The sequence below is a fragment of the Thermobia domestica genome, chromosome 14 (assembly GCF_964235325.1).
Source record: "Thermobia domestica chromosome 14, izTheDome1.hap1.1, whole genome shotgun sequence".
NCBI classification, from domain to species: domain Eukaryota; kingdom Metazoa; phylum Arthropoda; class Insecta; order Zygentoma; family Lepismatidae; genus Thermobia; species Thermobia domestica.
In genome coordinates this window covers 140,635,663-140,651,304 of record NC_137467.1, presented here as the reverse complement: position 1 = coordinate 140,651,304, position 15,642 = coordinate 140,635,663, and the positions used below count along the sequence as shown (strand labels likewise).

At 35.2% G+C, this 15,642-nt stretch overlaps 1 protein-coding gene across 2 annotated transcripts in view; it reads right to left on the bottom strand.

Moving 5' to 3' along the window:
* The window catches only part of Septin2 (septin 2), a 47,815-nt gene that overhangs the window by 11,846 nt on the left and 20,327 nt on the right, over window positions 1-15,642 (bottom strand). For both annotated transcript variants that reach the window (XM_081738914.1, XM_081738915.1), the window contains exons 3-7: window positions 15,125-15,267; window positions 11,672-11,865; window positions 9,240-9,351; window positions 7,169-7,361; window positions 1,154-1,281 (exon numbers count right to left, since the gene is read on the bottom strand). In XM_081738914.1, coding sequence (XP_081595040.1) covers window positions 1,154-1,281; window positions 7,169-7,361; window positions 9,240-9,351; window positions 11,672-11,865; window positions 15,125-15,267 — 770 coding nt within the window. The remainder of the gene's footprint in view (window positions 1-1,153; window positions 1,282-7,168; window positions 7,362-9,239; window positions 9,352-11,671; window positions 11,866-15,124; window positions 15,268-15,642) is intronic.

Sequence of the window (15,642 nt, the reverse complement as noted above, 5' to 3'; positions counted from 1 at the left end):
AGTTACTTCTATCTTGCTAGATTGACATTTGCTATCTTTGAATTCAACTAGCTTTCCAATTAAGTTAAGATAGTACTTAACACTTATTAAATATTGGGAAACTTTGATAGTGGAATTTCAATACTTATCTTTGATTTATAAAGTACACAAATCTTTCAACTGTATAATGAAACACGAAACACTATACTTATTCAACGCAATAAATCGAAGCTTATAGTACCTACCTAGGTGATATGTTGTCAGGGAATCAACTTACTTTATTTATAATGGTTTTATTGATCTCTGGAACACTTTCAACGAAGATATCGGTTAAATTTCACAATACTAACCTAGATGTGTCCCTGTGATGTTACACATTTTTTTTCTATTTCTCTCCTATATTTCTGGTGAGATACTAGATCATCTTTCATCAGGATGATCTTTAGAGCTTAAATGTGAAAATTTTGGCTATTCACATATTAATGTGAGCTCCTCCGTGGCTAAGCGGTTAGCGTACGCGCCTTTGGCGTGGGAGGCCCGGGTTCGATTCCCGGCGGGAGCTCATGTGGTTCGGATTCCACGTTAATCAGTAGGTCCACGTCTCATATAGCCTCGCTGCTGAACGGGACGTTAAACTCAAAATCAACTCAACTCACATATTAATGTATAGCACTTCAATAGCGTTAACTATATACTGCAGCACACCTATACACAACGAAAACACTATGATAGTGTTTTAAGTACAATACTTCTATATTTTATTTATAAATGACTTGTGCAGTGTTTAAGCCAACCCAACTTCTGGAACAAATCGAGAAGTTCTTGAAAACATTACTTCTTCATTATACATACAATAGTAGTAGAAGATTGTATGCATTTAATGTATGTTAGAATGTCACTGCTGCCATAACAAATCTGTATATAGTTTGGTGATATTTTTTTAAAAAAGAAAATCGGTATCTGCCTTTTTTAACAAAATGTATTAATGCCTTTTCTGTTATTATTATTATTTGTTTAAAGTCTATTTATGTCCTTTAAGGTGAAATCCATATTATTTTATATCGCTTTATGTGTACACAAATATGTAATAATTTATATATCAACCGTATTGTATTAATTACATTAATAAATATATCTCAATTAATACTGTAACACAATTAACTGGTACACTCACCTGCTCCAGACGTTTCTTCCGATACAGTTCATAATGACGACAATGTGTTTTCTCTCTCATATCCTCCATATTTGTGCGTATCAACATCTCACGAAGTTTTACAAAATCGCAGTGTGCTTCATTTTCAACTATAAAAAGGTTACAAAACAAAAGTTTTGTTAAACAGTGCTATGCACAACAGTATTCAGTAGAAGCTGAGTTCTACTTTGATGCCCCAACAACGTTAAGTATGTCCTATACATTAGTACATATTAGAAATACATTATGATCTCTTTACTCAGCTATTATCTCTGGTTTTCTATAGCTGACTCAACAACTAAAAAAATAAGCTTTTACAACATATAGTACTTGTAGGAAATAATAAATGTAATACTAGCGACAAGGAATTAGGTGATCAGGTTTACGCTATACTGTATAATGAAAAAGGACTTTGGTTTGTAGTAAACTGATTCTCTTATTGATGGTAGTTATGGAAAATATAATTTGAAAAAAATAAATGAAATATTTCAGTTTAACATCTCACGATGTTGCTTTGTAGACCAGTAGTACCCAATTTTTTTCAATGACGATACTTTACTGAACGAGCACAATATTGCGAAACTCTCGTTTGATATTTTATTAGTAACAATAAAAATTCAAATAGTGTAAGCCTATAAGATTCTAGAAAGTAGTGACTCTTTATAGTACTAAGCATTTTTGTTGCTGTTGAAGGCGTTGACTGGTAGAGTCTGTTTCAAGATTGATTGTAACTACAACCCAACACATAATTCAAGCTGCACGTCTGGAAGAAGATATCAATGTGACATCGAAATTATCACGATTAAACAAACAATAATACACTAAGGTAAGTCATTTTATTACTTCTTTATTTAATTACTAAATGCTTTATGATTTTTCAATTCTAAAATTTAGCGACATACCCTATGGAACAAGGCGACACATTGGTTGAGAACCACTGCTGTAACCTAACGGGAACGGATGATTAATGAAAGTAAATTAATACGAAATAATCAGTATAATGAAAATGTGGGAGGAAACGGGAGAACTCCGAGAAAATCCAAGGACACTACATTCTCCACGACAAACACAAATCACCTGGGAGATTGAACTAGGAATCCCTTGCACCAGAAGTGAGCGGTTTACCTTTGAGTTGTCGTGGTCCCCTAGTCAAAGATCTGAGTGCCACCTTGTGACATGCGGGAGTTTTGTGTGCGCCCGGTCCGTATTTCCCTGTTTTCTCTGATACAATCTTTAGGCCCAGTCTCATACAGTCTTAGTGGTGAAGTGGGATGCTAAATTTCAATTAATCAAAGACCTTATCCTATTGAAAACTTTGATCGATACAACCCTATTTACCACTCTAATGTTAACCCTTTAGGGACGATTTTAGTAACCATGTTAGGCGTTTGTGTGTTTGTATGCCACGCCTGTCCCAAAAGAGTTTAATGAAAGTATGTCGATGACTCGCGAACCTCTGTCAGAAACTAGACAGGGGCTGTTTGTAATCACCTTTTAATATATGCACTTGTAAGAAACCTCGCAAATAAAAACTTTTGCCAGGTAGGGTTCTGTGCATTAAAAATATAGAATAAACCTTGCAATGTATTATGAAAAAATATCTACACTTGACTTATGAAAAATTATGCCACTGTAATTAATAGCTACACTTAAATATTTTAAGCACAAAAATGAACATCATTTAACACTGATAAAAGCCTTCATTATGAAATGTAACCCAGTTAAATAATAAGCAAACAATCTGCTACCTTAATTTTATACCAATTACCTCTTTCAGGGTCTACTTTCCAAATTTGATAATATACATCAACAATTTTTGCTTTAGAGCGGAAGTATATTCACTTTTCAATCTTAAGCCTGTCGGACGACAAACGGAAACCCGCTACTCGCCAATATAGTACTTCTTTGAAAGACTAGATCACATTCTTGAACACTTAAGACTATTATTTTACCTTAGCTATATTGAACATGCGCTATCTTGTTTTTTGTCCTCTTATTATATAAGAAATTATTTAGGTTTTCTTTCAAATGAACTGGTATAACTTTTTCTGACTCTTACTTTGTGAAAATAAATTTTGTAATATATGTTTTTAATATTTAATAATGAAATTTAATTTAATATTAAATTCATATTGAAAAGCAAGCATTAAACTAGACTTAAGGAAGAAATCAGAAAATTCACACCATTAAAATAACAGTTTATTTTAGAAAAAACAGAAAAATAATTTCCCATATAAATTAATGGGCTAAAAGATAAAGTTGAATCAAGATTGCGTAAGTTCTCAACACTATTAAGGCAAACTTACAATACCTCATTAATGAGCTTCCTGTTATACGTGAAATTTGTATTCTAGTAAACGAAACAAGATTAAATGTCGATATACATTCATGAGCAATTGAGTGGAGTGGATTTGGAGTTTAACGTCCCTTTCAGCATCGAGACTACATGAGACGGGACATACTGATTAACGTGGGATCTGAACCCGGGTCACATGAGCAATTGAATTAGAGATATTATGGGGAAACTGTGGTATGCTCGGCCCGCGAATGTAAATAGGAGCGCGTGGCATGTAACGGCGAGGACGTCAGACCTCGTACGGGTTGTATGAATAACAGCTGGCTACAGAATGGGTAAGACACGAGATCTCAGCGCATTTGATCGGGTCACTCCATCTCTGAAGTCATCTAGGCACTGAGCTTTCCAAAAACTACTGTATCAAGAGTGTACCGTGAGTAGTTACGTGGATTGGGACAAAACTACCGCCGCCTAGGTCAACTGTCATGCTGTACGATGCGCTGATGGGAGGATTTGCCATTGGCTAGCCCGGATGGTAAGACTGGATAAACGAGACACAGTGCAACAGACCACCAGACACTCGTTAATTTAATGTTGGACAACAACGAAGTGTAACCAGTTATAGAATCCAGAACCATCTCGCCAGAGATAGAGAAAAAAGCGTTCTACGAAGGTGCCTCTACTCAACACCCATCTGCCATAAGGCACAACGATTGATATGGACAAAGAGAACGCTCAAAGCATGGAAAAGATCAGCTGGGCAGATGAGTCGAAGTACAAGTTGGTTTCAACCACATGAGGCAATGGTTCCCTCTTGCGACCACAGTAGTTTAGGCTGGTGGTTTCCTCGTACAGGGACTGTTCAGTAGGATGAAATGGGATCCCTGGTAAATCTGACAACATCCCTCACGGCCGAACGTTACAGAAACCTGCTGGTAGATTATGTTCATACATTTTTTTTTCGCACCCAGCAATCTGCACGCGACCTGTACGTATAGTAAGACAATACTCCAGTCCATCGCTCTCAAACTATTATTGACTCGTTTGATCAGCACTCCACGGATATGAATATGTTTGCTAATCCCCGAGAGATCTCAATCCGAATATCGATAGGAATGTGTGTGCCTTTATCCCTGCTTTGATCAGCACTCCACGGATATGAATATGTTTGCTAGTCCCCGAGAGATCTCAATCCGAATATGTGTACCTTTGTCCCTGCTTCTACCAATTTTATGGGAGGTTGTGCAGCGATCATGGATCACTATGGCTCCCCAATGCTTCCTGTGTCTTTGTGAAGACCATGCCACGCCGCACTGCTGTCATAATTAGGACAAAAGTGTGTGCTACATCTACTAGCCAGATATCTCTCACTCAACTGCTCATGAGTGTAATATAGACCGATTTTAGTTCATTCACAGCATTCCAAAACAATGTCTCCATTGTCATCTAAAATATTAGTGATTTCGTGTTAATATTCTTCACTTAACTGTAAGATCATGCTTTTAATACGCGTATAGCAATTGTTGCAACTCGAAACTTAACTTGTATAAACTAAAACAGCTAAATCAACGCTGAATCCAAAGACACATTATATTATCAGAGATTTCGATAAAACATAACTATACTGCTATAAGCTTAACTATACTGACACTAAAAAAAATACATTGAATGTTTGGTGAATTTTAAATAGTGTAGGTGAAAGTATAGCACATGTTTTTTCTCTACTTGATTAAGAAATAGATCTCAAGCTATCGTTCTCCAAGGACATATTTTACTGAGACCCACGATTTTAAAGGAACAGATTAAAAATTTGTCAGATTGAATTTGTACAGCGCATGTTTCATACATGTAAAAAACAGAATTTACGCAGTATTTTTCATAACCTTACGTTATACTAAGAACGAGAAAGTTAAAGGCCAGATTTGAAATTTGTTAACTGATTATATAAGGGATTAAAAGGTATCGTTTTAAGTTTGCTCAGCCCAAAAATATAATTACCACATGAAGTAAAGGCATAGATTTCAAATTTGTTAAATTAGAAGATATCAAGGTTCTCTAGGTACGGTTTAATTTTCGTCATTTTTCTTCAATTAATTACGTTTACTAGTCAAGTGCAGGTGAAACTAGTGACTTCAAACCAATGTTTCATTATTATCGCATGTTTTATACACTAGCGGTTAGTGCGCATAAAGTGAAATATATATATATACATATATATATATATATATATATATATATATATATTTTGAGAGAGAGAGAGAGAGAGAGAGAGAGAGAGAGAGAGAGAGAGAGAGAGCGAGAGAGAGAGAGAGAGAGAGAGAGAGAGAGCACAGGAATTAATGAGTTACGATATACAGAAGAAAGTAATCAACGAGTGTAGTTCTTCAAGCAACATTAGTTTTCTGAAACGATCTGTGCTAAGGATGGAAATAAATTTTTGACAAAATGTTCAGAATTGAATTATAATTTGGGTAAATATAGTTTTAATAAATAATGCATAATCTAGTTACCGATAAGTTAAAACATGGTTGTTATTACATTAACACAACACTTAGAAAGTGACTAACAAGTGTGGTACTGGTTTCGAACCCCGCTGAGAGTGTTTCCTTCGGATTAAAACCCCAGTAGTAGTTCAAACCCCACTTTAATAGTAAGGCCAGTGTTATATAGCCTCAATGCTCTAAAAGGGACCCCAAGCAAGCAATAAATTAAAAACCAACGATGTCCTCGATGAAAATCTAATTCAAGTCAACACTTTTAAAATCAGTTGATTTTTTTTAAAAGGAAATTTTAGACTTTCATTTACGACGTTATTGCTCCCATCCTGATTATCTTAAGTTCATGGTTCGTACATCATTATCTTCGAAATGAATAGACTTTTGAAAAATACTACACACACGTATCTGAATGCAAAATCTGTTTTTTTTTTTTTCCTTGTGAATTTTCAAGAAAATGAAAATCTTATAACCTATTAAGGCGGTCCTAACAGCGGCAGAATGCAAGTAGTTCCACGAATATATATATATTAATGTATTACTTTCCCTTGATTAGAGACGTTTTTCAAATTACTGAAATACGGGTAACGGTTATGAAGATAAAAATATTTTCTAACTATACATGTAAAGTAAACAATGAAGAAAAACATACTTTAGGAAGCCCCTGCTCGTATTGTAATTACCTTGGATTTATGGTTCTAATGTCACTGTCTTCAGAATGAATCAGGCTTTCGAATGGTACGATACACAACTGTCACGAGACTCATAAATTTGGGAAATTTTCGATAGATATTATATACTTTTAAATATTTGATCACCCCTGTTGGGCTCCAGAGTCAACTAGCTGTATGAAACTACTCCGAAAAATTCTTTATGTCCTAGGCTGTACAGTATATTTGCCAAATTTCATTAAGGTTAGGGGGTATGATAAGCAGACAGGAAGACACAGAACGTTTTTGAACCAAGGACACAGAAAACCTGATTTCTGAGAGGGAGAGTGATAGAGAGGGCAATAGAGTGAAAGAGGACATGTATTCATGTGTGTATGACGACTCATAACCTTAGATGTAAAAAGGTTGCATAAACCGTTATTATTATGTAATAAAGTATAAGTAAGTAGATACCAGCTAAATAACATCTTTCTGGGATTATGTGACGTGACAAGGATTTTAACGGGTTACAGAGTTGAATAAACTAATCTTGTACCTTGTACAGTTCCCCAAGGATATTGCCTGGAACGCATCATTTTGTTTCCTACTCGAACAAAATCTGTGCTTCCAACAACAGCAAAAGGCACATGGGCATTCATTGACGTGTTAACTTCTGCTACCGACTCATCATCAGTTGGGAATTGATAGATCTGTACTCCATTGTTTGTTAGTTCCGACATGATTTTGGACTGTAAAATAAAAATACATAAATGTATAAATACTACAAATATACTTCAGAATAACAATATAACTAGTACGTTTCCCTATAATGAAAAACATTCGTCCTTCATTGATTTATAGCAAATTTTTATTCGTTAAAAGAAAGTTTTATCTGTCAAGAAAAGTACATACTATCTTTACTTAACATTTAACAGATTTCTTAAGTTCAAACCCCAACTTCGATTGGCAGTACCTTGGAAACCAAAGGATTGCACACTATAATATTTCATATATCTACTAGTTCATGAAGGTTTAACGTCATGTTAAAATTAGTCAAGATTAGATGAGTTAATCGATCGTGTCAACATCTAACTTTTCTTTTTAAAAAACATTGATGATGAACAACTAGGAAACCAAAGACTTACATTTGACCAAATTAGCTATACTTGTAAATGCCGATGAGCTCAGGCCGAATCAGAAATATTAAGATGTTCGGATTTTGAGTCTCAGAATTATTGGCCACCAAAAGTCTGTAAATCACAATAATTCATACGCGTACCAGGCTACTCAAAATCCACCACTATTCCAAATTTGGAGGGGGCTCAGTAGTAGAGCGCTAACCTCTGGTGTGTATGGTCCCTGGTTCGAACCCCGTCCAAGTTAGTTTGTGGTGGACAAAATCGTGTCCGTGGGTTTACTTGGGGTACTTTCGTTTCTTCCCACATTCTCACTCCACCAATCCTTGAATCACCTTTCACTTACCTTAATAATAATAATAATAATAATAATAAAAAATCAAATAAAGGATGAAAAGTTTACCATTAAAAAACCCGAAAAATTATCTGGTTATTTTCTAAACTTACTCAAAACATATTTTACTGGTATTCTTCAAATATTGTACAAGGTAGCTCATAATTGTGTATATGATGTTTGACTGACTGTAGTATTTGTAATTCTGGATAAAAAGATTCGATATGGCAACTGTGTAGCCTGAGAGTGGGGATAACAGTCACTGGACTTAGAGCCGTTTGTGTATGCCAGACAAAATGGCGGAACAGAGTGTGCGTTTGTATTCTGCAACAAATAATTACGCGGAGGTGAGACGGAGCTCTATCTCCCGATTTAACACCACCTGACTTTTTCTTATGGGGTGTTTTAAAGGGCAAAGTGTATCAATACACATACGCAATATGGCCGAACTACGGGAAGCTATCACAGAAAAGTTCCACAGGATACGTGTAGGGGTCTGTCAAGCTGCTTGTGACAACGCTGCTTTTCGTCTCCAGGCATGTATCGATTTGGAGTGTGCATTGGTGGATCATGTCATGGAGAATAGAGATTAAAAGTCTTCTAAGGAAAGGCATCAGAGTAATGCATTCAAGTTATGTTGCTAGTTTCTCTATCGTACTCTTTGAAACATCATAAATACAATTATGAGCCACGCTGTATTTACTGGATCAAAATGACATGAGGCTATGAACAAGGACATTGTGAGAAATTTGATCTGGTGGTTGAGTTAATTTCGTTTTATTCCTTTTTACACATTCTTCTTTTTCAACGATCATCTTATTAACATTTTCACCTACTTAACATTGGGTCTCCTGAAAATTCCTTTCATGTTCAAGTTTTCGGCTCTCTCCTGAAGACCTGTTCAAGGAGGATAAAACTAGGAGTAAAAGTAATAAAAACATACTAAGAAACGGTCTCACCGGAATACAGCAGTACAATAACATCATGGCGATTGGTTGTGTACTTTGACCATTGCAAACAATCGATAAGGTGTTTCTGTACTGCTGTCCTCCGGTAAATTCATTTTTATGTAACTGTATCATTAATTATACTTTGGTTAAAAAAAACACGACATTTTGAAAAACCGAAATGAGTATTGCCAATAGAAAAAGGCCTACCTTAAATTTCTGCAATTCCGTCTTTGATATCGTGTCAGCTTTTGCAATGATAGGAATGATATTAACTTTAGTGTCCAACTTTTTCATGCATACTAGATCAATGGACTTCAATCTGAAACAATATTAATTGTATTGTGAACATTCTGACAATATATACATTTAGACTTTTTAAAGAGGAAAACTAAACTACTGTACCAAAGTAGATACCACTGTTACAAGCTTAATATGTTAAATGGGAAAAATGCTCGGTTATAATAGTACAGCAAAAGTACCTCTCCCAACATCAACAACTTGAAAAGGAGATCACAAATCTGAGCGTCATTTAAGCTAAGCTACAGAGAACCACATTGTATCTATATCAAAATTAACTTTCTTCAAATCTGTATATCCTTTCTAAACTTTTATGACAGAAGTACACAGCGAAGAGACTCTATTACTTACAACTATTTACATTAAAAACTGTTAACTTGGCCACCTCTCTCAGCTGAATATTTATCTTTGATCTTAGTTTTGTAAAACCTACACTTTTCCATCACACACGCATTACTTGTTAATATCGCAAGTTGGCTATCTATCTTATCTTGAAACAGCTGCATTGACACAACGTTATCCCTATCTTGTTACATTTACTTCTGTGTTGGACATCTGAATATTCGGCAAAATACTTTAATTTTTACGAACTCTTGCAGAATATTTTTTATTGTACAATGTACTCATTGGACAGAACTTGTTCTTGTTGAAATATTTTTTATATCTGTTGTTGGCGAGTGTATGAAGAGATCGCCAATATTCATTTAAAGGATACCTGCAAGACATTTGGTAATTCAGGGAATTTCTGGGCTTTCGCTATCTAAGGCCATTTAGCCCGTCACGTTTGAGGGATGACGTCCCTCGGCGAGCACACTATCCGGGGAAAGGGGAAGGAAGAGGCCTGGAACCTGTAAGGTAGGTACCACCCTGGCATTTGCCTGGAGTGAATGAGGAAAACCCAGGAAAACCTCATTCAGGGTGGCTGGACTGAAAAAGCGTGTTACACTTTTTCGACCGAGTGCCCCCACCGGGATTTGGTAATTCAATCCACATGGATTTATTAAATAAGCTATGGGTACCTGCTGCTTTTGTCACGTATTGGAAACCGCTGCAGCCTTCTAGGGAACTCGCAGAAAATTTGTAATAAATGACAATCGGTTCATATTGTAAGATAAGAAACGAAAAGACAAAAAGCAAAAGCTCTTTTTGGTCAACAGTCATTAAAGAGGTGAATGTAGCTATCTAAATCTACAACCAAGCCTGCTTTTGGTGTTTCGCTATTTTGAAGGGTAAGACAGCATTGAAATTTTGATTATTTCCACGAACCGACGATTTTATCCCCATCTTCGTCAAAGATGGAAGAAATGGAACAATCAATAAAAAATTGCCATAGATGTGTAGGTAATTAGCATATTAGACCTACATTTAAATCTTAGTGTAAGAATAGCAAACTTAAAATATTTATTGCGTGCCAGGTTTTATGTTGCAGAGAAATGTTTACATTATTTACGAATAGCCGAGAACATAGGTAATAATTAATTGCTGTGTTAGAAATACACATACTACAACTTAGACCTACTAGTTGGCCACTTCTCAGTAGAATTAATGGTGGCCAATATAGACATATTTCACTATATGTAATTCTCGTTCATACAGGGTAGTGCGGAGCCACATTTGGTAAGAATGTTGGATAGGAACGAAAGTTTGGAATGCAGGATTAAAGTCCATAGGATGCTATTTCGTAAGAACACTGTAACAGTTACAATGAACGTTTAGAACAATTTCAGCTAACAATGAAATATTGTCTGAACAATTGCAGCACTTTAATAACACATCATTTCGTAATAAATACGAACACAGAAAACATGCTGTTCAACGTTCCAGCAATGTCCATGGTAACTTTTATACAGTCCTATACTATACCAATACCCCACTCGGAACTCCCTCCATGCTATAGCGCCTGAACAATAATCAATTCGAAATATGACCGCTGGCTCCGTGCCATCCTGTATACAGTTAGTGTTCATCAATGATTATGTGTAAAGCATGATTGATTTTTATAATAGTCAGAAAGGGGCAGTTTTATAATTTGCAACACAAATTACAATAATAATAATAATAATAATAATAATAATAATAATAATAATAATAATAATAATAATAAATAACTCAAAAAAGTATAATCTTTTATGAAAGCTTCAACTTTTACTTTTCCTAATTATTCACTCCAAAATAATTTACACTTCATTAAAAATAAATTTAAAAATTGATTAATTAACGTTATAATCATGGATGAAAAGCACTAAAATACATGCTTAAATCATCTCAATTTCTCGTAATTCACTCACATTTCCATTCTATCAAATTTACATATTTATAAATTCAATCACTAAAAAACTTACCCATGCCCTGTTGGACATATAAAATATAAACACACATGGATCCGGCTGTCATGGTACGTTGTAAGAGAGCGTTTAATCTTCAACTCTTCTTGAAGATATGCCTCAAATTGGGCATCAATATAGTCTACAATCGCCTTGAAGCTATCTTCTTTATTGATCTGGTCTCCATAGCCAACTGTATCAACGATGGTCAACTTAAGAGCAAAAAGGAAAAAAGCAATTGATACATTAATTCTCAGTTTTCGAGAGACTGCGACCTGTCAAACAAAAATACTACACGAAGTTTAGCAGCAAAAAAATATTTAATTTAAAGCTCAGAACATATACAATGCCACGATTCCATCAATACCGCTAATTATACAAAATTAGGTCTTAAGAAAATTTTACTCAAAAATAATCTTATTATGCCTGTATATTTACTGATATGTTTCAAGAACTCTATTGGTCCCTACATCTGTCAGGATGTACGTTGGAAAAACTTATGCCAAGAACTATATACCTTAACAGTTCAATGTTAAATGCTCAGAAAATTACACACAGAAAGTTATCTTCACAAGAAAATAAAGTATAATCACTGTTTGCGAAGACCTTTCTAAATTCAATCCGGATGACGGGATAGCGTAATCAATAGCTTTACTCAAAATATTTTAGTTACTATGATGTATGGCACTCTTGTTTTTCTGAGCCTGGAAATGATACAGTTCTTCTTCCAGAAGTCAATCGACTTGCAAAAATGTAAAAAACCTCACTAATTTGGTTTACATTCTGTAGGTGTTCACTGAGACAACGAATGCTCATCGTTTTTCGTCCTTTAACTAAAGGACGGAAAGCTATATATATATATTTTCCTGTTTTGGAAAAGTTTAAGTGAATTCTTTCTAAACAGTGAATATACTTCGTATTTTCGCATCGTGACGGATGAGTTCTTGGAAACATATCACTGAATAAATATAGAAGGATAATGTCAGTTCTATTATATATAGAAATCAATGACCTTCTTAATGTTCCTGACAGACAATATACTGTGTGATTCAAAATGATTTGAACGATAAGAAATGGTTTCATGAGCGCTAAAACTCTATATCTAGGATTAAAATTATATTGAAATACTTTCGACTACGACCTCGAGTTTGGTTTGGGACGGTTAGTAGGAAATTTTTCTGTCATGTGGCAGGGTGACAAATTTCAAGATGGTTGGCTGCCTATGGCATAGATACAACATTTGCATCCTATAATTTAAAGTTAGTCAATCTGTTGTGTGTGTTCAACGTGAATTTTGAACAAAATTTCGTAAACTACCACCATACGCATTTCTAAAGGGAAAATCGTCTGGAAAGCCTTTCACTACTGCGATAGATGTCGAGAACTTCAAATATCTCGAACGACTATATGGCGCGCAGTGTGTAACACCTCTACCACAAAACGTCAGTGAACAGCAAGAGAAAAAAAAATTGAGTTTTACGTCCCACGGTTATGCCGGTTAGGCTAAAGGAGACGGTGATGATGAGAGATGAATGAAACGGTGGAATGAAGAAAGTGAGAACCCCGAAAAAAACCCACGCACACGTTGTTGGTCCACCACAAAGTTCACTTGACGGGAGCAGGGTTTGAATCCGGGACCCCAAGCATCAGAGGTAAACGCTCTACCACTGAGCCACCGCGGCCCCTTGTGAACAGCAAGAGAGTATGATATTGTAATGCAAATTTGATGAAAACATGCTGAAACGGGCATTGCAGGAACTGGATTACCGAATGGATGTCTGCACAGTAATAAAGAGAGTCCACATTGTGCATTTCAGAGTTACTGTATTACAATTTTTACCACTATAACTTGAACAATTATAATACTTATGTATAAAATTTTAAATAATTTGAATTAATAATAATAACAAATTGTAAGAAGCTGAAATCGTTTAAATCATTTTGAAACACTTTGTGTATTACAATGCTACTGGGTCAATCCACGCAAAGTGATCGAGAAAAAAGAAAAATTGCCGCTTGACCTTTTCAAAAAAATTAATTTTTTCATGAATTTATCCTACATCAGGATACTTCAAAACCACAATTAATTATTTTTTACAACATCCCATGGTGACAACGACTGCCGCCATTTTGCGCTTTTTTCGATTTTAGGAATTTACGTTGTTTTAAATATCTCAGCATGTATTTGTCCTACCAAATTGAAAATTGCAGCACGTCTTCAACTCGTGCAGAGCTCAAACTTTGATTTCTTAACATTTTTGCCTAAAACCACTTGAAAGGGGTGAAATCACGGTCTACAATAGGAACATTTTTGGACATTGAAGACATGTTTGGGAAGAGGAAACAACTGACTAGAGGTCTGAATTTGTGTGTGCATGTAGTCCGGGGTCATAAGTTAATACACAAAAATTTACAGTCTTGTAGCTGCTTCCAAAGGCCTGAAAAAAGTTAAGGAATTATGCCAATTTGGCATGTTTCACTGTCCAATACGTATCTCCAATGGGCCTAGATGAAAAGATCTGAAATTTTGGGAATAGTTAGTCCTTTAGTATACCATAACACACAACAAAGCGCGTTTTGTGTTTTTGAGCAGAAGGGGGCAAAGTATTAAGTAATGACGTCATACGCTAAGAGTTGTTTTGTTCATAAATTCAACTGGAAATTTGTTGTGAAGTAAAATAATGTAGGATAAATGGTTAGTCCAGTTAAGGCTCTCAAGCTCGTTTCTTTCCTTTAGTTGTAACACTGTCTTATCACATCCACAACAGCACTTGTGAAGAATGCTGCTATCAGCAGAAGGCGAGGAAAGTCGAAATGCATATTTGACAAAAAAAAAGTCCGGTATGCTAGAGATAGAAGTTTGAGCCCCGCTAACCTACACAATTTCATTTTTAAAAAATCTTCTATTTATTTATTTTTTAAATTGCTTAGTTATACTATTGGACGCATTTAATACAGTTAACACTTATCTCTAAACTTCCTAAAATTTATACAAAAGTGCAAACGATTTTGTGTAAACATGTCTACTTCTTCACTGTAAATTAAAAACTACAGCCGCTTAATCCATCACATTGCATTGCAAAATTATATACAAATGAAATGGATGAATCCTTGATACACTTCATTCAACGCTACGCATCAGCTAACACGTTTCTTGGAAGTTTTTTGGTGATACATTTTAGACAACGCACTTAATGTTATATGCAACCTGTTACGTTACAAGTTTTTCAGTGATACATATATAGATATCCTTTTGAATGAATACCCTTTGATCACACGTTCATTTTCCTTCAATTTAAGAAATCAAGATGATGAATATTTTCGTCTGCATATACTGTATAAAGGATTTGCCCATGCCATTTGTATATAGTTTCCCATCATCTCTTAGTTGAAGGAAACCACGCAATGTGACGGATTTAGTTTTTCATTTAAACAAATACAAGCTGATAACGAATACTTTCTATAACTTACCTTTAATCTAACATTACTCTCCTGTAGTTCATAGGTATGAGCTTTCAGTTTTACTGTCGGCAAATTGTGCGGACTAGGGGTGGATTCAAAGCTTGTGTTGAAGAGCGAGTCCATTAATGTGGACTTTCCAAGCCCTGTCTCACCTAATGAAAGAAACATAATCAGTAATGCAGCACAAAGTATGCATATTAAAGACAATAAATAAAACGATTTCAGTAGGAAATCATTAACGGTAAAGCGGTTGGAAAATTGGTGTTGGATTTCGGAGTGGTAGTCTGAATATTTTATGATTAATCAGCTCGGTAATTTAAGTTCCCTTATCTTTAATAACTCAACTCACCCAAACTTTTCGCAATAAATGAGTCTGACAGAAACTTCAAAGGTAGTTTAAAATTAGCTTGCAGAAATTTGATCTAGACAGATTGATACCCAGTTAGTATATTCTTGTAACAAAATCACTCACTCCGATAATTCTCCATGAATACGACAATTAGAGTTCAAGGCAGTGCATTTTTCAC